Source organism: Anas platyrhynchos, chromosome 8 (genome assembly GCF_047663525.1).
Source record: "Anas platyrhynchos isolate ZD024472 breed Pekin duck chromosome 8, IASCAAS_PekinDuck_T2T, whole genome shotgun sequence".
Classification (NCBI taxonomy): Eukaryota; Metazoa; Chordata; class Aves; order Anseriformes; family Anatidae; genus Anas; species Anas platyrhynchos.
This window is the reverse complement of record NC_092594.1, coordinates 36,782,418-36,807,874: the sequence shown is the minus strand read 5'-3', so window position 1 is coordinate 36,807,874 and position 25,457 is coordinate 36,782,418. Positions and strand designations below refer to the sequence as shown.

The window sequence follows — 25,457 nt, the reverse complement described above, 5'->3', positions numbered from 1 at the left end:
TTGAAGATACTCAGATACAAAATCTTGTTGCTCATGGACTTTTTCCTTTATTTCATACTCCATTTAATGGCTACAGCTGTTCACATGGCGAAAAGCAAAGTATTTCCCATTTGTAGCGCAGTCTGATCAAAGAGAAGCTCTTACCGTTTTCCAGCTATGCTGAGCCCTAGTCCCCGGCCTGTTTTCTTCTGAATATCTACATGGAAGATCTCTAAATTTTCTTCATCTTTGTAATGAGCTTCATCTCTGTAAACAACCAATTGCACCTTCTGAGGCGTCTGTCTCAGCGCAGTGATAGCTTCTTCGTGGTTGGCGTTCCGCAAATCGATCCCGTTCACCTGAAATAATCAGTGTTTTCTTTCCAAATGACATATGCGAATGATCCTTTCATCACATCCTACCCTTGTGTGACAGGACAAATTTGTCAAATTGACACCTCTTGGCACTCTAATTTAGTGCTCCGATTTCCAGAGGGCTGAGTGTCTGCTTTCCTGCTGAATGAGACTGCGCGTGTTCTGCCACCGTCTAGATTAAATCCAAACAATCAAAACATTGGGGCTTATAAGTTCTGTAGATATTCTGTCCTTCTTTTTAAATACTGGAATCTTGAACAGTGCTTACATTCTTACAACTAGACAACGCATGACGTGCTCCCTTCAACCTTCCTATGCCTCTACTCCTTCTCCTTACAGGTACCAGTGCTTGAATTCCTCCTCCCCTGGCTAAGTAACACTGTCCAGCCAACGACACCAGGAATCAGAAACATTAGCAAATGGCCATGGTGAAGCCGAGGCAGGACACGTTAAATGGTTATTTTGCTTTATTCCAATAGATGGCACACAAGACCACTCCTGTAGCATTTGATCACATTTCTCTTACAGTAACCTGGAAATGTTTCAGTATTATCAAATCAAACAAAAAGTTCTGATTGAATGCTTAAGTACCTGAAAAAACTATCGAAACTTGAAATCTGATCTCCTAACTTTGCCAAGCCTGACACAGAGATGCCCTGTAAGGTGTTTGCCCATACTCTGTTGGGCAAAAATCTCTTTTCTTCAAATATCAACGCATAAATGTTTTCCAAGTCTGGCTAGGAAGCAGCATGGACTGTAGCTGAATAACAATACAATGGTAATCTACTTACATAAAATAATAAGTTTTAAGGCAATGGAAATATTTCTCTGTATTTCTAAATATGCAAAGTTATAATCATACTTGATTTTGCATTAAGATAATTAAGCCTAATCTACAGTAATTGTATTTTTTTTCGTACTAACTCTGTAGTCATTTATTTATACACTGCCTCAGTATTGTTTCCTTGACATGGCATCTATGTGTGCTTTATCACACCAATCTGAAACTCATTCAGAGTCATCCTTCTGCTTCATTAGTACAGCTTTTAAAAGCTGAAATAATAACAATATTATGGCACACAAACATTAGCACTTTCCTGTTTGGCCAGTGAAGAATTAATTAACCTTCCCCATTTTTATCCCCTGGCTAATTATCGTACTCTGTTAATACACAGTTATTTATAAAATGAAAATAACAGTCAGCCTTAACGCTAAAAAAAACATTTTCTGTGCAAGAGCTGTAAAGACAGCTCCCCAAGTGCCCCTCACTATTTTTCTAACCCTACACACTAACGCCTTAATGGCCATGCTGGGAATTTGTCCTGATCTGACAGCGAGGCACTGTAAACAGCTGCGCACCCGCTGCCTGACGCAAGTTTCATTTGCAGACCAGCACTTCTTTCTTAACCCCTTCCCACCTCGACTTCCATCCTTGCTGCAGGAACACCACGTTTATTCGCTGAACGCGGCGCCGTGCGTGAGGAGGCCTGGCCTGAGGGAGCCGGCAGCGCTCATGGCCGCGGATGGCGGCGGCCCTGAGGCCTTGTGGCCGCCATCGCCGTCCTGCCCTGAGCCTCGCGCACGGGCAGAGCAGATGCCACAGCTCCGGCCGCAGCGAACGAAAGGCCTCCGAATGCAAGATTAAACAGATGAATAACGCCGAGCTATTGGACATGACAGCTGAACTATGTAATTCGAGAACTGCCGTGCTCAATTAAATTTAATACATTCTCAATTTGTCCCTTCAGTTTATGTGAATATGTAAGGAAATGGGAATTTGTCAGGATGGTCTCAGTGGCAGAAAAGCAGCTTCAAGTACAGCTCCTGCAAAGGGTCTCTGTTTTCGCTGAAGGAAACCTATGCTGAACCGAACACAAATCTACACCACAAAGACGCGATGAAGCGCATGCAATGACGAGACGTGTTTACCTCAAGGATTTGATCTCCGGCCCAAAGCCTGCCATCTCTGGCTGCTGCCCCTTCTTCATAAACTTCGTGGATCACGATGGCATCCTGCGGGAAGAGAGGGCTGAGTCAGTTCCCTCATCAACGCCCCGTCCATGCGCCGGCAGTGCCGGACCAGGCCACAGCCCATCGACACTCTGCTCCAAGAGGGCACAGCACATGAGGAGAAAATGCATTCACGTAGATACATAGACACTTCTAAGAGTTTCCGATAAGAAAATGACTGCCACAGTCACAATACAGAGAGCTAGTAATAGGGTAAAAAGGATTTTGTTCCCCACTTCAGGGTAGGCTCGCCTAGAGCTTCTTGGGCTTCTATCATTTTTATACATTGGCATCAGCAATACTTGAACTCAGTGTGAACTGGGGTATTAATATCATCTACTTTTTATGATATTATTTAAAACCAGATTCTTTGGAGCTATGAATATTTTTAGGGACTTGGCATAGAACTCAGCTTTAAGCAAGAGCTGAATGCCTTGTGGTAAATAGTGCTGGTTAAATCTGTAAGAAATGAAATCCAGAAGAAACGAACAATGGCAAATGTTAGTTTATTACTGAGGTTGGAAAATGTAGTCAGTGGCAGATGTAGCTTCAGGGAAGGTTTCAGTGATTTAATCTTATTGCCAGCAATAGATGTCCCTGAAGAAAAAGCATTACAAAGAACATACTGTTCTCTTGCTGGTGCTTTCCTTTTGCATTGTTCTTTTCTTTTTTTTTCGCCTCCTGAAACAAATAGGTGAACATCCTGTTACAGCACTTCAGCTGTGGTTCTGACAACCACCAGCATTCGCAAAAAGACGGGCACCATGCACAGGCTGCTGCCCTCTCCAAAGGCATCCCTGATGTCAGGAAGAACTTTAAAACTGCTCTGGATAAATACTCCGTGATTAGTTTAGCTACTCAGGTTATCGGATAACCCATTCTCAGACAAACACGACCAACAAAAAAGCTGTGGCTGTGAAGTCCCTTTGTCAAGTTTGACACAGCAGTCGAACACGCGTCTTTCTGCGGTGTGCGCAACAGGAGGCTGTGAGGTGAGCAGGGTGCGAGCCCCCTGTGCACGGCCTTCCTGGGGCAGGAGCAGGAAATAGCTGCTGTGGCAGAACAAAGCACGCTCGTGTTTTGCAAACACTGTGAGATACTACATCTCTCATCACCAAGTTAACTTCCCCCACGTTGCCTTGTGATACTTCCCCAGCACACATGGTGTACGTTGAACAGAAAGAGAGCGCGGATGCCCTAAAGCTAACGCTCTGATCAAGACAACACTGAGAGCATTATTCCCTTTCATTCCCACTACACCTTATTTAATGATGTGGACTTGTATCTACAGCCGCTCTGCTGCTGCTGCAGCACAGCACCACTGTCATAAGCTTCATCTTTGATACATGTACACCAGTCACTGAAAAAAGCCTGAAGGATTTTAATCACAAATGGATTACAGCTGATACAAGCGTCCCAGATGGGGAAAGAGAGATTTCAATCTACATAAATGAAGGCAAAATACCATGAGCTGTGTACCATGGTAATTAAGAAAATCAAAAGAACAGTTTGATTTAAAAAAATATACCGTTGGCAACCACAGGGTTTGCTTGAAATAACTGGAGCAGCAATTACCAGTGGGACCAAGTAACACATTCACGTCCGTCTCAGCACTGCTGAACTTCTCTGCTACACATCTGAGATCTTCCTTTTTTTTTTTTTTTTTTTTCCCCTCTTTTGTTACCGCTGTTTTAAAACTGATCCTGTAACTCTAGTCAACACAAGAGACGTTCGTCTGGGTGGAAGCCAATACAGTGACAGTGATGTATATTTTTATGTATATTTTTTCACCTAAGGCTGATCATGGGTAAGTTTGAGAAAAAGCTGAGTCTTTGGTTTTAGAACTTCAATAGCACGCTTCACTTTTACTTTTCTAAACACTTTTATAATGGAAGGCATTTAGAAATCACCAAGATAACACACAATATTGACCAGCTTGCCAGGACAGCATCATCCAAGTAGGGCACATGAGGGCAGTGGGTGAATAAGAGGTTCAGAAGAAAAAATTGCATGTGCCATTGGTAACAGCTACCAGCTTCTCCCAGTACCACATTACTGAATGTAAAACCACATATACTTATGGCTTAGATTCAGGAATTACCAAGTGTTTTCAGTTGAATAACCCACACCATTGATTTGCAAAGGTAACAATTCAGTACTACTCTGCAGTTCCTGCACGTGTTAGAAGCCAGACCTAGAACTAAGAATACATAGGGCATGAAAAGTTACATTCCTGTTCAGTCTGAGCCTACTCTGAAGAAGGAAACATCCATCTGACCTGCCAACATACTGTTTTCTGAGCTTTTTTTTGAAGCAGCATAGTTGAAAGAGGCTTATCAAATCAATTAAAAGCAGAATGAAGAAATGTGCCTGCAATGTACTCTCAAGATTTTAAAATAGTCCATAGCATAAGTCTTACCTTCCTTAGCTTATAAACTGTGACAAAAGACGTCTTACCTCTGTTATTTCTGGCATCTGCTCAATATAAATTTAACCCAGAAGTAATCTTTTTCCATTGAACCTAGTGGGATCTGGGTAAGGCCTTATTAGTTTTGATCATCCATGACAAATCACTAGAAATTACTGACATTATTAAATATTTTATTGATACCTACATTTTAAAAAGAGCTTGAACATGCAGTAAAGTGATTTAATGTATTATTCCAGCCATCTAACAACTAAGCCCCGATCTGTAATGACAGATTTAAGCTGTAACACTCATCTCAGTGCATCAGAAAACAACCTGGGATCTATCACGACTAAACCAATACAGAACATTTATTTAAAGGATGGGTTTCGGTTACTGGACATCTGCAGCTCCTACTCACCAGCTTCAAATTCAGTTTTGTGCTCAGCATCTTGAGAAGTCATGTCCTTAATAGTTCAAAAAAAAACCCAACAGTCAATCAATAAAACAGAGAGGGAGGGAAAGTGGTGTCAATGTCCAACTACAGGCTGTGAATTAATGGTGGCTGTGGACAGATTTTCATTCCCATCCCTCACAACCTCCTCTCACTGCTAGTTTCGTATAGATAACGGCAGTCCACAAAAACTCTCAGCACAGAAGGGGAAAATAAAAATGCTCACCATATCAAGAACACAGCTATTTAAAGAAAGATATCTTGTTGCTGAAAGCACACACGTCATAAGGTTTACAGATATATTAAAAAACTTAAAGCTTTCATCTTTGTATATTTTGACTACTCCATCAGTCTGGCACCATTAATCAGGAATTAATGCAAAGTTTAACATCTCCCTGTCCATGAAGGCAGGATGCAGAATACAAGCTAGGGCATAAAACCAGCACAATTCTATGCTAAACAAAGTCCATGCTCACAGGTGTGAACATCTGACCAAGAAAACTTCGGTCCAAGTAGAAGGGAAGCTGTCTGCCACTGCTTAGCTAAATCTACGTAGGGGAAATACAGCTTGTAAAACATGCTAAGTGTGATCTACATTGTGTTTTCTTTTAAGGGAGGGGAATAGCCCTGAACTCTCGGGAAATTGGATCTCAACTCCACCCCAACTGTGAATATTTTTTCTGCTTGATTTATAACAACTTCAGAGACCCGGCAGGGGAAGCATATCAACGCACCCATCAGCAGAGAGCACAAATAGAAATGCTCCCATTAAGAATTACATTCGCTAAGAGTGACAGCTTAATCCCTCTATCTTAAATGTCAAGAACCGCTAAGGCAGAGACCTCAGGCAATGACCACATAGCACTGTCTTACTTGAACCTTCGGTAGAAAGGTGGCGATGTCAGCTGCCTATTCAGGAAAATCACTGACCAAGCAAACCTTAAAAGCCTGCAGGACTATAAACAGTGTTGAGAAAGGCTCACAAGCTGTCTGGCTGTAGGCTGGGACTGCTCACATATTTGCTGCAAGTTTATAGCATCTGAGCCAGTTTATTTTCTTCTGTGCAGCTGTTCTTCAGAAGGACAAGCAGCAGTTTTCCGTGCAGGTGCCCTTTTCCACTGAAAATCAAACCCTAGACTACTATGTTATTTGCAAACGCTGGAAGCAGAGGGATTAAATGGGCACAAGACAGCAAGAAGGCTCAACATTAAACACTGTGGATATTTTGATGAAGTTGTATCATCTGATAAAAGGTGTAGGAGCATGCCAGAGGGGGGATTTCAGAATAACTGGAACAGAGAAATCCCCACACGCCTGGTATTGACTGCATGTGAAAGGAAAAAGGCCTGAATTCTGGTAAAGAGGCTTCTTGCCATAGCAGTGAACAGCTACTGCAGATCATTCACATCAAACTATTCCTTTAACTGAACTAATATTAAATTTGAGTTCATCTTTGCTGTGCTACTTCAGCCTACAACACCCAGCCATTATTTTGGCAGGATCAAAGGCACTTCACAGGAGCGAGGCGAACACGGAGGACTGCAACAGCCACAAGCACAAAACAACACTGAGTACTCTGTTGGAAATAAGTTGTTTCAAAATCCCCAAGTGCATTTTCCAAGATGTGAGTTTTAAAGTTGTAAACATCAGACAAAAACCAGAACAGTCCTGGGAGTAGAAACCAGATCCATAGCTCTGTCCCCTACAGCTACAAGGCTCTCTTTAGACCCATAGACATTGCCAGCACTTGTCCTAGACCAGGAGAGCATTACACGGGGAAGAGGTACCTGTCCTCCCTGAACAGACTCTTCTGAGCAGTATGGACAGGTAATGCTGAACGTCCAGGTCAGAACACAGAGAGAACAGGTTTTGAGGAACCTATATGGTCGAGTAGTGATAGAAAGGAGACAGCAAACTGTTGGAATTATATGAATTTTAAGTGGCTATATCACAATTTGGTCTGTAGTTAGGTGCAATCTTACCGCTACCATAATAATGTACGTGGTGTAAGAAATGAGGCCTTCTGCGAGAATTACTTTCCTGAGGAAGCAAAAAAGTAAGCTGCATATAAAAAAAACATTCAGAAAAAATGTTTTTGGATTTACTTGACAAGTTGTGTTTTCCTAAGATAATATTACACGTTTCCAACAGATTTCCTACATAGCCACAAACGTTACACTAAATTAACGTTTAGTATAGATAATAAAGCTACGAGGCTTTTTGCTGACTGCAGGATTACAGACTTATCTCTTTCCCAGGGCAAGTAAAATATCATTAGTTATTTCCTTTTCAACTTTTACAATACTTTGTCCGGAGTAGTAAAATTGTCATTTCGTTTTTACAGGCTGGTTCACAGATAAAGTAGAAGTCAACTAGTTGCACAGTGTGCTTCGTTGAAGAATTAGTCCCATATAAGAATCTTTCAGTAGTTAAAATAAATCCAGCTGCTGGTTCCTTGTAGGCAGAGGAAATTACAACAGCTCTGTTATGATCTTCCATTTGCAGATCTAAACGGAACCTAAAAGATAACAGTTCAGCAACAAAAAACGAAGGCCAACTCAAAGCAAATCACTTGACTTCTTACAGAAGTTTACCTAATGCATCATGCTGCATGTACCTCCTTCTAACACTCAAATATTTTGCAATTGCTAGCGTTCACAAACCATTAACAGGCACCCAAAATCCCAAGCCAAACACTACTGTAATAAAACAGGCTATATAATGTAAAAATGTATTACTGTGTTAATGTAAAAATGCTTTACCATTGCATGATACCGAAAAACTTCTCTACTCAAGGTCAAAACAAAAGGTCTGTTTCCCATTTAAGAACAAGCCCTTGCAAGAGATGGTGTTCACTTGCCAACTTTCATAAAAAAGATTAATCCACAACATCAATATGAATATAATTTTTCATACTAAAATACAGATTTATTTTAAGGAAGTGGATAATATTTGTATTACATTTTATAGGCCCCTATAGTTACATCTGGTCCTTATTTATTTAAATTTTATTCGGCTTGCATAATATTTTTGCTTACAGTTATATTCTCTAAGATCAGAAAAGCTCAAACCTGAAAATTCAATGGCACTATTCATTAACATTCCTTCGGTCTGCAGTCATAGACATTTGCAAGCTCTCCTTTGATTCTGAAATAATAAAACTAAGGTAATAAGATGTTTAGTGTAAAAATATATGACTTAAGTTAGAATGATAGAAAGAGCTATGTTTCTATGAATCACATGCCAAAGCAAACCAAAAGTTTTTCAAAAAGTATACATGCTCATTTTAGAGGGAATAATAAAACACAGAGCTACATATTAAAATGTTAACTCTCTCACTCTCATTATTTTATTAAATAAAAAAAAATAAATGAAAATTTACAGTGCACAGTGCATAACACGGGATATAAAGAATGCATGAGATCCTGAATGCATTTGAGACACGAAGCCAAAAGCCTTTGGTTTCAACTACCAGCAAGCAAGATACCCGTGAAGTCCATTTTGATATGTCCTACTGCTTTTGTATATTGTTAGCTTAAATTTTATGGTTGATTTACACTCCTGGAAGACACCAGCTTCTTCAAGCAAGACGTTGCTCGCCATACAGTCAGCGAAACCTTTGCCAAAGATCTATCAAATATACGATTTGCAAAACTTACTGCTTTAATTCCCATTTGCGATAACTCATGTACAAAGCGGTTTGCTTTTTCATGCTGCTGCGAGCTAATGTCCTCTTGGAATTATGATGAATCCACCAACTTCATTTGTACATTATGCAACCAGGAGTCAAAGCAATTCCTCACAATTTCAAGCTAACTACGTTTACCACTGTCATTAAGTTGCCTTCTCTTTTATAAACGTCAGTGATGCTTAACAAGTGACTGAATGTTTTTCCCTCCCAACCACAAGCTTTTCCCCTACGATACCCAAGTCGTGATTAAAAACTTCGGACTTCTATTACCATTTTTTCTTCTATTGTTCCATTCATCGTGTAATAGATTTAACAGCATCTGTATCTATAGGCAATATACTGCTAAAACCCTCCTGAGGCCAATAGCTTGCTTTTCATTTGTAGTTACAAGGTAAGCATATTCCACTAAAACGGTTGCAGTCTTAGCTGTACTTGATGACCGTATAAAAAGTTGCTCAGCCCTCAGCTGTCTGTAACCGATGGAGTTATTTCTTGCCTGAATCTAAATATAACTGAGGTGGGAGAAAGCTCCACCAAGGGACAACCTGTTTGTTTAGGAAGGCAGGAGCCGCACCAGCCCTCACGTTCGGATGTGCCCCCCGCTGCTGAACGTGCAGCACGGCACAAAGCACAGATAGCACGCTTGGCTTCGGCGTTAGCGCCAGCCTGGCTTTGGCAGCGCCGAGATCCTTGCAGGGTAATTAGCCCGCACAGCTCCAGGGGCAAACAGCGGGTCCTAACAGCTGCAATTCCAAGTCACAGTTTTCTTGATTATTCCCTTGCCCCTCCGTAACAGATGGGGTTTATGCAAGGTCTGACTCACCTGGACTGACAGAATAAATCTAAATACGCTGCTGTCAAACTGCATCCCAACCACCACGAAAGCCCCACTGCCCTGCTGTAAGCCAGAAAGCCTTCTGGGCTAGCAGAGGCGATTAGGAAAGATTTTCCTCTGACTCCTGTGCGACCAGCTCTTGCACCAACCGGTGTCAGAGCCGAGCGCAGGCATATTCTGTTACTTCTTGGAGCACTGCTCGAGTTTTCCAGTTCCCTGGCTTTGTGGATCACTTTAATTTACAGATGGAGTACCTTAAGGTTTGTTAATTGCCTTAGAAATGCTTTTTATTAAAGCCAGCTGAAAGCAAAAGTAAAACATTTTTATATATCCAATTCGAAGTAGACAGCCCAGCATAAAAATCCTGCACAAGAGGTTTGTTGTCATTTTCAATACAAAATACACGGGATACAGGGTGCTTCTTTTCATCCTAATGTTCACATCTCACACTTGACTGCCTTCCTAGCTACTCTAGCTCCAAAGAGCCCGCTCCTACAATGTATTTTTTTTTTCCCTTTTATGTTGTAGGTGCCTCCTCAGCACTTAGCTGTGGTTTCAGGCCCCACCTGAGTCCCTGCGCTCTCCTCCCCTCCTGAGGTTTTGTAACTCAACCCGGAGGGAACATCCACGCACCAGCCTCCCAAAATCACAGCTGACCCCAAAATCCCCAAATGCCCTCGGGCACATCCCAGCACCTTCATCGCCCAGACAGCACAGAGTCACAAACTACAGGTAATCAACTCGTAATCAACTCGACCATTACTAAATCACTTGGGTGGAGCAAAGCAGCTCTCCCACCTTACCAACAAGCTGTCTTTATCTCAGAGTGATGCTTTTTTCTGGGTACTGCCAAGATTAAGATCCCTGTAAAGTGGCAATCCTATTTTATATAAAATGGCTCAGTGCAAGCAGCTAACCGGACTGGACATCGCAGTATTCACCTGCTGTGTGGTGATGATGGGGTTAGGATGAATTAAACCCACACGCTATCTGCAGGAGCACACGGACAACTTTTTCAAACAATTCCTCGATACCCTGGGAATCAGATAATTTAAACTGAAAACCTCCTAACAACTTTCTGGAAAAAGAGTTTCAGAGGAAAAAGCCCAGTACTTGCAACCAAACCATTTGCCTGGAAACAACTTGTGCAGAGTGCCCCGAAACAAAAGCGGGATAGCTAAGGAAAGGTTCCTAGCTCCATGGTGAGCTCCACAGTGCGGTGCCACTGGTGCTGTGCCCCAGGCTGCCCCCTCCATCCTGGGGGCACCCAGCCACGGAGGCTGGCTGGCTGCCGCGACTGCCGACGCCTGAAAGCTCAACTCCACGTCCAGCCAAGAGTCCTGGGCTCAGAGCTGGATGCCCAGGCACGAGGAGAGCCCTGCCCAGCTCCTGGAGCCCCCCTGATGCTCTGGCAGGCCCTGCTGCATTGATGGGGCCCGAGCGGCGGGCGTCCCGCGGCTGGAGCGGTGCAGGCGCCCTGGGAGCGCTGGCAGCTGCCGAGTGACAATGACACTCCTGTCAGGTTTATGGCTGCCATTAGCAGTGGCGGGGCTGACGAGCTTTTTATAGGGTCGTTCAGCAAGCAGGGGGGCGGGAGGGCAGGATGGTGTCCTGGGGAGCGGAGTTAGAGCCCCCAAACCTCATTTTGGGATGTTTCTGAAAACACTGCTTTTTTATATTTTTTAATTCCCGCTCTGAGAGTTACTTTTACAAGTTTGATTGGACTATAACCAAAAAACAAATCTTCTCACAAATTGAAAGCCCTGTACCTCAGCCAGCTCCGCTCCACAGTTTAATTGCTTTAAAGGAGAGGCCATGTGTTGTGTTCTCCCCGGGGTGCAGGAGAAGGTGAAATGAAAGACACTGGAGAAAAAAAAAAAAAATCAACCCTCAGAATAAAAGGAAATAGGACTGCTTAAGAGCTACAGCAGTCTAGATCCCAGCAACATGAAGACAACTATCCAGGCCAATCCTTTCTTCCCCATGCCTTTTCTAGGAGCACATCCTTCCAGCTGATGCTCTCTGGCTCCCCTCAGTACGCAGCCACAATCCTTGCTTGCAAATACAGGCAACTCGAAAGGTTTTGCAAGTTAATGGGATGCTCATCTCAACAACAACAACAACAAAACATTTTATGGGGGTTAAGACATCATTTTCCCACTTCCTGAACAACCTTTACTTGGTGATTTCTGATGGGATTCCCAAGGTTACGATTTATAAGCCACACTCCGTGTTTCATTAGGAAGCGTCCCGCTAGCAGCCTGCCAAGTTTATTCCAAAAGCTGGGACTAATTAAAAAAAATCCAAAATATTCTGAAATGAGCCCTCCCATCACATGTGAACTGCTGCTGTGTGTCAGTGTTGACTACCAGCAGCCAGTTCAGCATTTTTAGATGAAGTGCATTTTATTACCACAGCCTCCCTCCGTCCCCAGGGCTGATAAATGACTTCTGAGCTACTGGGGACTGGGGTTCAGAGCCTTGGCTTTTAGCAGCCACTTGCACACCTCTGCAGGTATGAAATAAATAGCACAATAGGAAAGGAGAAAGACACAGGTGTGAGTGTCTTGTTTTCTCACAGGACAACCAGGCAGAACAAGTTTCTGCAGCCATGTGGCACACACAGGCACCAAGCCCACGGACTTACTCCTGCTCTGACTTTCTGTCTCTGGTGAGACCATTTCCTTGGTCTCATCACAGCATCTCACCTCTGTGGCCTGTGTGTGCTGCCTCAACTATATGAGCACGGAAGGCAGTAAATCCCTATCTCATGCCTGCAGAAATAAGCTACGAGTGGCTCTATTCCCATTCCTCTGACTTGAATTTGACAACTCCCATTTCAAAAACAGAAAAGGAAAAAGAAAAAAAATATCTCAGAGAAACAGACAAACACAAAACTGCTGAAACCAATCACAGCTTAACTTAACTAATAACTATTACAGCTTAATTAATATCACTTCACCACACTGGAGAAAACAGTGGCTCATGGATACTCAGTTTCTGCCACATGACCAGCCCTTTGGAAGAGAGAAACTTCTATGGCACCTGGGCATAATGCATGCATAAGCAGTGAAGCTGTAAGGCAATTTATTTTGCCTTTTTTGAAATATGACAGATGTCCATCTATATCAGAGTTAAGAACAAACGAAGTAGAGTAAGAAAAAATACATCACTCAGTTCCAGGTATGTATGTAATTTCTTCTGTCCTCTATTCCAAGAAATCCCAAAAGACAGGCATTGAGTAGCATCTTCTTTTACTTCTCTCCATTCTGTTATGTAAACTATTTCAGATCTTTACTAAAGGATTTTTTCTTTCTTTTTTCCTTTCCTTGTTTTTTTTTTTCTTCTTTTTTTTTTTTTTCTTTGTGCGTACATGTTGAAAAAAGCATCAAAATAGTTTGGGAATAATTTGAGGGAGATCACTACTACAAGACAGAGTGATGTCGATCCCACCAGCTGAAGACACTTCCCTGGCTACGTGCTGTAAGGAGAACAGTGTGCATGCATGGTTCTGGTTGGATAAGCAAGCAAGCTCTGGAGAATCCCACAGAGGGTCTCTGCACATGGTAAATTATTAGATTAGACTGTGGTCTCACAACTGTAACTTGTTTCCTATGAAACAACATCGATTGCCTTTGAATGAGCAGATGAAGAAATATGACAAGAAACAGGGACTCATTTTGGTGGGTCCAAAATGCAAGGATTAGAAATGTTGGAAATCAGACCTCCCTCCTTCCATGAATTTCACGGTTACTGCAATCAACTGCATAGATCATAAACTCCTACAAAGACACTTTAATGAATAAAGTAATGAAAGCACAATACTTAACCAAAACCATTTACTCAACTTAAAGAACAAAATCCTCTGCATTTTTCTCATCTGCTCTGTAAAGTAGATATTTATAATTTTCATTTATTTATATGAAAATCTCATGAAAGACATGTACCAGATAGTGTCTGACAGACTGCCATGCATTATTTCCAAATTCCAGTTAAATGAAAAAGCAGAGAGATGACTAATACTGAAATTCTTATTTGAATTTACTCAACACTGAGAAGCTAGAGGAAAAAAGGACTAGATACAAACCAGTGCACGGCTGGACAGAGTGAAAACCATACAGGCTGATTTAACCTTTGGCATAAGTCAGATCTATCTCCATGTGAAACAGAGCAATTCATCCAAACTCCACACATCCAGAGACTTGGATAAGTGGGATAGAAAGCTGAACCTTTTCCAATTTCAGCTTTAATGCTGTAAAAGATACAGCCTATGCTTTGCAAAATAAAACCACCTTATTACTTCCACTTTTTTTCTTGGTCTGGAAAAAGATTGCTACATTGCAACTGTTTAAAATCTCTGGCTGCTGACACTCAAAGCACTTTATTGTTTAACGATGAACAACCATGATATTTTTGGGAACGGAACAATTGCACGTAACAGAGCAGGCTCTGTTGCCTTACATCTCTGCTGCAATGGATTCAGGAGAATGCAATAAAGTAACCTCTGCAACAGACTAGTTTAATGAAAGAACTGAATGTGACATTTAAATAAAAGCTGACATTCTCTTACACTGTAGTACAGCATCTCTTAAATGTAGAGAGGAGTGGAAACAGCAACAGCAGAGGTAGAAATGGCGCTAGCATAATTAACTTGCTGAGTTTACACTTGAAATGATAAATTTTAAGGTAGCTGAAAATAATTTTTGTTTAAACAACATAGCCAAGGGCAGATTAAACTAAAAGACGCATAAAACAATAAAAGATTGCTTTTGATTTACCTCTGTTCAACTGGCTGGGAGATGTATCACAGTTTATTTAAATATCTACTAAATATATTCTGAAGATGTAGGTGTAACCTTGCTGAAGTCGTTCTACCTCTGTGACACTCCTTAAGTCTAATCATTCTGGCAACTTACCTGCAGGAAACTCTTAATTCACACTGGTTAAAAACATAACATATATTTGTAAACTCTGATCATAGCAGAAAGCACTTCTGAAACACAGACCTTTCAATTTAAATGCAACAGAAAATGACTGATGTGATACAAGACAAAATTATCAGTGTTATTGAAGATTCTGGTTTCTGGTTTCTCCTCCCCATACTGACCAACACAGTAGGGTAGTAACAGACTAATGGCAGAATTCGTTTCTTTACCTCTTATTCTTTATCAGACACATTAATATATTAGTTTAAAAGAAGCTTACCAGGGGAGTGTCTTTCCCTCCGACAATGCTGAGTCCAAGCCCTGACCGACCCTTGGATATCTCTATAGTCATCTCTTGCCCAGGAACAATAGGACATGTTGCTGGATCCACAGGCAATAGAGGTGGAAAGACACCTAGGAATGTGAAAAAGGAAAGAAATAAGTCACACTGTCATGTGAGAAAATAATAATAATAAAAAAGGAATCATATGAGAGCAACTAATAAAGCTTTCTTATTTTGCTCTTCATCTTTACAAATCTAAACCAAACTTGACAATTACTCTGAGTCACTTCTGAAGTCTCTAAATTAGACCATCTCCAAAGCTCTAGGAGTAAATAGAGTGAATGTCTGGTAGGACTCAATTCAGATACAACCTATACAATTCAGATCACGATGGCAATGTGTATTCCATTCAGAGTAGATAAGGTCATGTCCCAGATTGCCTTTATTTCTGTCTTTATTTTTAATTAAAAAGAGGAGCAAAAGCCCTCTGTACACAAAAGTCATGAGAAGCACGCAAAGACATCTTCAGGCTCTCAAAAATTATAAAAATGAGAGAAAAGTGCAAACATTTTATAAAGTAAATTGAAGTAGTACATTGGATGCTCATAGTAAAAAATCTCAGAAAAAGTTATCCAGAAAAAATATAAAGCATCCTGGATTAGGGTACTTAATCCACACAGTAATATTGAAAAAATAGAAACTGGTTCATACTGCGGCTGGTGACTTCTGTGTCTGGAGGAAGATAAGTAGGTGCTGACACCAGAGGTATCTCTTGCAAGTTGACGGATGTTTTTGTTGAAGATTTAGATTGCTTGATCTGGTTGAGAACCTAAAATTGAAGCACAGCAGAAGCAAAGCAGATCAGTTATCAAACACAGAAATGCAAATTATGCATTAGTTGTCAATCAGCGCACCCACTAAATCTACTAAGTCAACAGAAAGGAAACGTAAGAAGCATGGGTGATGAACTGAAAACATTCACTTTGAAGATAAATAGCAAATCAGAATGTGTGGATAACTGTGCTTCCAGCAATCATGTGTAGGAAGTAGGACTTTTCTCAGTGGTGCCTCTCATGCCAAACAATTTTTTTTTTTCTTTTAAAGAGCAAAGAACATCCTTGACATTAGCCTGTAGGACTATTTTGATACACTTAAAGAGAATAAAGTAATTTTTGAAGTTTACCCCCAAGAAAATGATTTTAGTATTTCTCCAGTTAGCCCCTCTCTCCCATAAATCACACAACCTTCAACTAAATCCAGCCCCCCTTAACGGTCAAGAAGAATACACAAACATTTTCTGGGAGCTGCTCCTCTGCTTCCGACTGGTCCACCAACACTGGTTTGTCAGTTTTACATTTCACTTCCTAAAAGGTCAAAAAAAAGAAAGCGAGATGTATTGAAAATGTTATACTAGCTTTAATGAAGTATCTTCCAAAATCAGAAATTACTGGTCTGGTTAAACACAGTGACATATCATCATACAAGTGCACTTCTAGCACACAGAGTTGAATTCCAAAACTTAGAATTACTTAGAGAAAAACTTAGAGTTACTTAGAACAGAACTTAGAATTACTAAAAAATAGTATGAATACAGAAATAATCAGAAATTACTGAATGCGTACAATTTAAGGAAGGGATTTTCTGGGAGAAGAGTATCGCATATTGTTTATATAGTTCCTAAAAATATGAAGTGATAAAGAAGATGGAAGGCCACTCTCCAGGGTGGCCAGGACAGCAATTCCCGTGCTATGTTGAAATGGACAGGTACTCATGTGTCTACTTTCTGGCACATGGGTATAGACCATACAGTTCCTACAGCTGGAAGAAGTTCAAAGTCATCTACTCTCACCTCCTTCCTTCTTTTTGTGGTAGTCCTCAGCAGCACTGAGCGCGCTGCTTGCACTTCAACTAACTGCTTAAAATGCATCACCCAGCCTCATTATAAGCATCTCAAACAATGGCACTTCAATCACGACCTTCAATTGTATCCTAATTTCTTTCTATACCTTTGCAATACACTAAAGAATATTTTTGTCCTAGAACTGCCTCCAGATAGTTAGTGCCTTCCCCCCCTCTTTTTTTTTAAACCTCTACACCAAACTTAGGTCACTTTGATCACAGCCTCATTTTCAGAAAAGCTGAGCACCAACTTCAAAAGATGGAGATATTCTGCACCTCAGAAGAATTTCTAATTAAGATGACAATTCATACAAAAGAAAACATAAATCAAATTTTAGGTAACCAAGCTTGAAAATACTGGCCTCGTTTCCCAAAGTTTTATTCCATTAAAACATGCCAAGCCCCCCAGGCTTTTTTTTTTTTCTGCATTTTTTTCTTGCACTAAGCATACAACTGTAACTATTATCCAAATGGATAACAAGAAAATAAGATAAAGTGATCTCATTGTATTATCAGAAGTGTCTGGGGAGAAGTGGGAAGATTGCTTTGTCACCCTAGAGAGAGTGTTTTGATGAACAATAAAAAATTTCATACTTCCCTTTTTCATTCTGATATGTGCCTAAAACTTCAACCTGCACATCACGTAAGCATTGTACATCACCTTTAAAGCCCTTTAGTCGTCTCTATGATGGAGGTGTCTGGATAAAATGAGAAGATTTGCAGGCGTTCAAACACTGAATTGTGCACTCAGCATTTGTCATATGCCTGCAAACCAACAGCCTGATTTAATTCAACTCCCCCAAGTACATCCAGAAGCATTTTTGTGAAGCTCCTCCTCTTTGTCAATAATTCAAGTGAGTCTGTTCTCACCTAACATCAGTTTAAGCATTTATTATTATTAACAATAATAATAATAATATTAAGTATCCACCTCCAGGACAGCAAACTGCTGGGACATTAATGACGTGAGGTGTTTCAGAGCACATCCAATGACTCTTCAAGCCATTTTCACCTCTGTAAAGTTAAAAGTTCTGAGTCTCTCCCAAAGCCCTCATCTATCAATTCTTTTCCAACAACACCTTGTAGAGGCCAGGACAGCAACCATCCTCAGAAAACCACAACCTGCCACCAGGACCTCTCGATGTGGCAGCTAACGAGCATGCAAGACTTTGCCTAACACTTCCGTTGGCTCCAGTCCAAAAATAAAGTTGTTTTCTTTCCCCCTCTTATCATCCGAGTCTACAATGATGCCCATTATACAACTTTCTACTTTTTAAAGTGATGAAGTGACAATAAAAAGTATCTTGGGAGAGACTGACAAATTTATCAGCAACACAAAATGACTTCATTTTTTTTTTTATTCCTGCTGTCATTTGGTGAGCCGTCCTGTCTGTGCTTTGAGCTGTATGCACTTGCAGAAGATCTGCTGATAAGCACATACTTTTTATTTACTCAGTGAACTTGATCTTACACGTTGACTTTTACATTCCTGATTTCTCCTGACATATGCCTGAGAAATTCAGTAACAATGGTGAAGTAAGTGTTAGGCTCTGGTAGCAACACACTGTGGAAAATGAGGCATTATTTTCTTTTGCCTCGGTCACTAAAAGATTGAAAAATCTTTACGCAGAAATCTTTTTTCCTAAAAATAATGAGCTGTCGTATCTTGCACTGCAGTGTTGAAGCCTAAGTGCCACTATGACCCATATCCACTGAAGGGACTGATTACAACCAAATTCCATCAGCGTTTACAAAAATAAGATACACTCCTTAGAAATACTTGCCATGAAACTTTAAAATCTTGATCGAAAGCAATTTCTGAGGTTCTGAAGCTAGCCTCTAGCATTTTTCATTTATTTGTGCCTCCGTTTTGCGGGCTGGCCCAACTGAAGCCACAAGGAACTAAGTAGTTGGATCTGCAGGCATTCAAATACTTTTCTAACTCCACCTCCTACTAAACTTCTCAGCAGCTATTTATCTGATGGGAAAAAATCAGGAAGTTCCCTGTATGCAAATAGGCACTGAGTAATATCCTGGTATCACTACTGAGCTGGGACAGGTTGCCTCCCCTCTACACCTCAGCAGGGATAATGCTATGGGCCTGCTGGACACCATGGCTGGAATTCCAAAGATAAATGGCAAATTGCAGCAGCTGGTTGCTGTTATATGAAAAATTTAAGTGGAAAGATAAGCTGGTACAGACAGTCAAAACAAAAAACTAAATAAAGTACTATCCTGATGCTCTCAGCAAACGTATCCTTCTCTTACTTTTCTGCTGTCTTCTATAGAACCACTCTTACCACCAACGCTTTATCTTTTCATTTTATTTTTATCTTTCAGTCAAAAATACTGAAACTGCTACCCTTTGGCTCAACAGTTCACTTCTTTCTTCATTCACCACATTTGAAAAGATGCTGCCAATATGTTCTGTCCTCTGTTGTCCCATTGGTGTCTTCCCTCCGTGCCTACCTTGGATTGTTGCATTTCTTTTTCCCATTTTTATTTTTTGCATTAAATTCATACTCCCTCTATTAGCTTCCAAAAAGCAGCACAGCACATATCCTATATCAAGTTCATTCTTTACAACATATTTTGTATCTTTTTATCCACTTTTGTGAAGTTTTTCACATTACTTTGTAACCCATTGATTTTTTTTTTTTTTTTTTTTTGCCAAGTTGAGCAAGACCAGCAACAAGAAAAGGTGAATTATACCCATAAATGAATACAAGAAAACCCTTGATTCATTTACGTTCTAGCCCATCAAGGGAGAACTCTGAACAAGGCAAACAAATATGAACACAAATAATTAAAACTTCTTAGTAACCCATTAGGAACACAAATCCATTTTACATGCTTGGTTAATTCTGATGCTTGAATACCACGTACTACTTCCTAACACTTAGAGTTCATGGACTCATTAATTAAATATTTACTAGTTACAGGACATTATATATATTCAACTTATATTTGCAAAAAACCATGATGGAGCAGGGAGAAAAAAAAATAGGAAAACAAGTATCAGATTTCCCTTGTGGAGGCCTGCACACAAACTGCGCACACAGCAAATCTCAGTGAACGCACTCCTTGAAAAAAGAGTGGACTGTTGGGCAAAAAGATTGCCTCAGCAAATTTTATGTACCTCTAGGTTAGTCACTCTCCGGCATGTTTAGTAGTTTTCCATTTCAAACTTTTAATACTGAATCCAAAAAAAAGAGATTAAAGCTGAACCCTGAAGGACTTTGATTTCTGATAACGCACGATCCTGACATACTAAAAAACAAAAAACCCTATTTGTATCAACGAGAAGTTCAGTATTTATTACAGTGCATACTGACAGTAACACATTAAATCAGAAGTTATGGGCTTGATGTAGAAATTACTGAAAGTAACTCTATAGCTATGTTATTCAGGAGGCAAGACTAGATTATGATAATAGTCATTTTGGCCTTAGAATTTATGAAGCTATGAATATAAAGAAGAAAATGATTTACAGACCATGTTTTTTTTCTGAAGTTTGTCACACATGGATAGCAAGAGTAGAAACTGAATCCTCTAACTGAGAAAGCAATCAAGAGAAAGACAAAATGGTACATAAAAACACTTAACCTCAGTATTTTTACTAATTATACTGAGGTCTTAATTCATGAAAACATGTGAAGAAAACAAATAGATGTAAAGCAAGAAGTTGGATTTTGCTCTCACATGTTCTGGATATTATTCAACAAAAGTATGCCGTAATACTCCAACCCAAGCACAGCTAAAATGTAAACCAAGCCAACGAGCTGGCATTTTCTAAGGTGTGATTGTTACTAAGTGTTGCTGTAAGTCACTTACAGTTTTATTGGATTCCTCATCAGTCAGGCTTTTCATAACAACATCCAAGCTTGGGTCTTCTTCACTGCTTGCAGTTTCGGTGCCACCATGATCCTGGTAGAAAGGATTGATAACAGTTTTTAAACAGAGCTATGATCCCCCATAACAGCTAAAGAAAAAAAATAGACAGTTTTACCTTTTCTTTTGTTTTTCTAAACAAGTAGCAGCATGAAAAAGTAAAAAGATCCACAATTAAAGCATCCTACTGTCAGGAGACAAATAAGCGATACAAGTTTTGAAAGACAGACCTCAGTCTCCAGCCAGCCCCAAGCACCAGGAGGTGGTCCAATACCATGAGCTAGCACTTTGGAGCAGATCTGGGTCAATTTTCAAAGCCAGACCAAACCACATCGAGTGTGCAAACTATTGAGCTTGGATTAAGGGACCCCCACCAGACTTCCGCAGAGGGGATGAGTTTCACGCATGCTCAATGCATTAAGAAGGAATCCAAGTTTTCCTTCGTGCAGTCCAAGAGGGTTGGTAGCAGAGGGACTGATGGATCAGCCCTGGAGGAATCACCAAGCCAAAGCTCCTCTGGACAGAGCGTGTGGCCACCAAGCTCCGCAGGCTGAAGCCAGCCCTGGAGCACTGCCTCCAACCTCAACTGCAAATGGGACCTCAGGACTCAATTATGTCTGCGCGTTCCTCGACAACGCTGCAAATAGCATTCAAGTACAACTACTGGAGAACAAATTAATGATGTTAGTGGGCCAAATGACATCAGTATTTTCACCAAGATGTGCTCCAGAACCACCTCCTACATGAGCTCTGGTTTTGAACCTGTGCCGCACATCTATGCTGTACCCAAGGTATAACGAGTTTCTCACTTTCTGAAGAGAGTTCCAAATAAAAATGGCCTTTAGAACATAAAATAGCACCATACTAGGTAGAAAAGCTTTTCTGAGCAGGACTTCCTGCTATTTTCTCTATATAATAAGAAGCATGTATTTAAGAAGCATGTATTGGCAAGAAAAAATATCTTTCCCATACCAATGATAAAGCTTAGATAGAGAGGAAATGGCATCTTCATGAAAAGGTTGAGATAGAATTTAAAGTTTAAATTCTCACTAATTTGGCTACATGCAAAATGTAAGGTGGTAATTTTCCTTCCCTTTTTAAAACTGACCGGATATTTTAAAAATATCCTGAATCTGATATTTTTGATCCATTCGTTCTGATTTACTTTAAGTAGTTTCGGTACATTTGAGCCTTTAATCCAACTTTGGAGCTGCTTTCTCTTCCAGAGCAAGATAAACTATATACAACAAACCCATTTTTAAGATCTTCAGAAGAAAGATTATTTCTGAATTGTCATGAGACATTTTACTTTACAGTGCACAATTATAATCATGCAAATGTCTCGACCACTGCACAAGGAGTAAACCACCCTCCGTCCTTACAAGGCTTACTCTGTTCAGGACCACAGCAGAACGTGTCGCTCCCCCAATTAAACAGATGATGGTGGGGTGGCTTTCTGATCAATGAAACGTTTTGCAAACCAAGCTTTTAGCACAAGGAATCATTACTCTGCTTTTGGTGGTATGCCCGCAACATTACACCACAGCATAGCCTTATCCTGTCTTGCAACTCCATGCAATGAAGCAAGACCTTGTTTTAAGGCATATTTGCTGCTTATCATGTTCTGTATTAAAATTAAAATGCCTTGATGAAGAGAGAAAGATAAGATGAAGATTAACACAATAGCATACGGTAACTATGGCTCCCTGATATTCTGTTACTTTAGCTAGGCTCTTTAATACGATCTGACAAGATTCATGTTCAGTATACACACCACAATGTTCAATACTTATTTGGTATTTCAAAATATAAAGCACGGTCCTTTTTTTTTAAAGCAGAGAAATAGCTGACAAAGGAAAGCAACGTCAAGTTCTATACAACATCTTTTGGTTAGAGTTATGTTACGGAATAAAAAGGTACTAGACTAGAAGTGAAACCCAGCATTTACTTCTAAAACCAGACACAATGTAAATAAGAAGGGCTTGCCAATAAAACACCAAACTCAACCCATGAGCATCTATCCTGAAAGGCCATCATCGCACTTGAGACCGAGCTTTTTGGTTTCCACGTGCTGGTGGAGTCTAGTCTATGGTCACTTGATCCCAGACCAAAATGTGACTAAACAAAGCTTAGTACGACCCAAAGACACAAATATATGTAGAGTAATTTGCAATCCCTGAGCTGCATCCAGCACTACCCAGAGTGGCCCAGTGCTGCAGGATCACAGTGATGCCTACTGAAATATCACGAGTTTAATGCACCTGAATTCATCAGTTCAAGGCAAGACCAAACCCCCACTGAATTATAAAATGTCTTTTGCTTTACTAGCTCAAATAGAAACAGAATTAAAAAGCAACAGCAAGGCTAACCATGTGCTTTATCTAGAAAATGTAGTTATGCTGTATTGAGACGTCAAAATGCTACCAGCGTGGTGACACTGCACGGATTCGTGGTACACAGGAGAGCAATCAGCCTACACTGGGGCTGAGGCAGCAAACAGAGTAAAGAAGAAGATTGGTAACGTTACTGGACTAAGGAAGGTTTTGCATTAGATTGCATGCTACAACACCGTATACGAGTGCTCCCTGCCCAACCAGCTCACATCTGCTCCTACAGGAAAAAATGAGCAGGAACGTACAATACCACTGCTGGGGCACAGGACAGATTGTGGCCAAGGCTCTCAGTGAAGTTGGGATTGCCCCAAGATGCTGCTGTCATGAAGCCACGTATACAGAGACTTCCTTACCACTGCTAGTTGCTGGCACCCCTACTCCATTTTTAGACATGCAAACAATATTCTGGGGGAAGTGAACTTTAGAGGGTGTGAGTTTTTCTCTGAAAAATGTTATTTTCACTAGGAGGATATCCACATTCCAGGCAAAAGACCATGACTACTCTAACCTGAAGGATAGGAGACAGCAAAGTTTGCATGCAGAAACTGTTTCTCCTCCTGTACAGCAATAACCTGTTTAATTTCTGTCATCAGTGCCATGCCAGCCCTTCCAGTGATGATGAGAACAAAGAAAAGACAGTGAAAGTGACAACTATTAGGTCAAACTCCTACCCAATCCATTTCATGATTCAGGGTTTAATTACAGAAGATGCTTGAATTTATAATGAACTGCTAATGACGATCAGCCTAATTTAGCAACCCCAAATTAAAAGCAAAACCAAAGGAACAACAACCCACAAGCCTTACCTCAATAGAAGAGTGGGAGCTGGAAGGCAATGGGAAAGGAGTAACAGCCATCTGATTGACGGCATCTTCATTTCTGCAAAACAAACAAATGATGTATTACACAGTTAACCACAATGACCAAACTTCTGTCCGTTAGGAAAACATTATTACTGGCAAAAGAATTGCTTCTTATCAGGAGTCAGAGCTCAGGAAAGCACTTCATCTTCGCTTGTGTTTTCTGCTAGCAGATTACATCCCTTCCTGGGACCGCGGTAGTTTCATCTGGGAGATCTTGACATTACCTCCTTTGGAAATCTAATTTAATGTGGATTATCAGAGGTTGCAGTTGGAGTTTATGGCCCCTACACATCAACAGACGTGTTAATACTTTGTTAGCTTCTTCTAATAATGTCAATACTTGTTAACTGCTTATTTAGACTTGTCTAACATTCACATTGCTGAACTATGAAACATGCTTTTGATGAAATAGATTGCTTTTTCTTTTTTTTTGTCCATATTTGCAGTGGTCTTTTGTAAAAAATTCAATGTAAAAACTTGAATGAATTTTTAGAAAAAGTGGGAGAGAAAAAAAAAAAAGATGAACACTGATTCCCTCTATGCACAAGTGCATTATTTTTCCAAAGTTGCCTATCATGTATGGCATCTTTTATTCTGTCCTCTTTAAAACTCATTCTTAAGTCCACATTTGATTACTCTAACTTCCAAAAGCCTTTCTTATTACAGAGCATTCTGTCTTGCTGATGTTTTTCCTCAAATGCCTTTTAAATTATTTGGCTCTTGAAATTAGCTCTGCATGTTTTTGGCCTCCGTAAAATTGAATCAAGTAAAATATGACTTCAGTGATATATATTTTTAAAGGCTAGTATGAGGCATATAAAAAAAAAGACTCCAAAATTTGCTTCAGAAGCTTTTCTAGCATGCCTTTTTATCTTTGGGTTGAACGCCTCTCACGGAGCACAGAAGTCAGGAGCATGATGCAAACCCTATTTTGCCAAAGATTCAGTAACACCACACAGGCTGCTTGCCAAAACAAGACAGAGGAGGAGTCGGTAATCCTGCCTCTCTGCTAATACAATGCCTTTCATCTTGAGTTCTGACTTTTCAGTCAGTGCATCTCCAGGGTTTGATTTCTGGTCCTACCTTCCAGGTTACTGTAACACAAGCACAACTTTTCCCTCTAACCTCTAGAATAAAATATTCGACCAGTACATGCTTAAAAGCACTTCACAGAAATTTCTTTTAAAAAAGTCTCATTTTATCTCTTAAGAGTTAAATACCTGAAGCCAGTACATTCTGATTGCGGAAAGACAACACCATAAATCAACAGCTCTCAGCTGAGCAGCGTGTGGGAAATTCAATCACAGGCATTTGATGTGACAAATCCTACAGGCAAATGTTGGTGAATTCATTTACTTATCTTCAACCAAACAGCCATACAATCCCAAGGAATTGGTTCTATGCCACTCATTTTTGTGCTTGCTCCCAGCCTCTCTGCCTGGCCCTGCTCGAAG

The 25,457-nt window shown here is 40.4% G+C and overlaps 1 protein-coding gene across 9 annotated transcripts in view; it reads right to left on the bottom strand.

Moving 5' to 3' along the window:
* PATJ (PATJ crumbs cell polarity complex component) overlaps positions 1–25,457 on the bottom strand; it is a 145,917-nt gene that overhangs the window by 18,264 nt on the left and 102,196 nt on the right. For all 9 annotated transcript variants that reach the window (XM_038183227.2, XM_038183228.2, XM_027462630.3 and 6 more), the window contains 7 exons: positions 23,947–24,019; positions 20,691–20,783; positions 16,250–16,321; positions 15,669–15,786; positions 14,955–15,088; positions 2,283–2,366; positions 145–338 (listed from right to left, as the gene is read on the bottom strand). In XM_038183227.2, the coding sequence (XP_038039155.2) occupies positions 145–338; positions 2,283–2,366; positions 14,955–15,088; positions 15,669–15,786; positions 16,250–16,321; positions 20,691–20,783; positions 23,947–24,019 (768 nt within the window). The remainder of the gene's footprint in view (positions 1–144; positions 339–2,282; positions 2,367–14,954; positions 15,089–15,668; positions 15,787–16,249; positions 16,322–20,690; positions 20,784–23,946; positions 24,020–25,457) is intronic.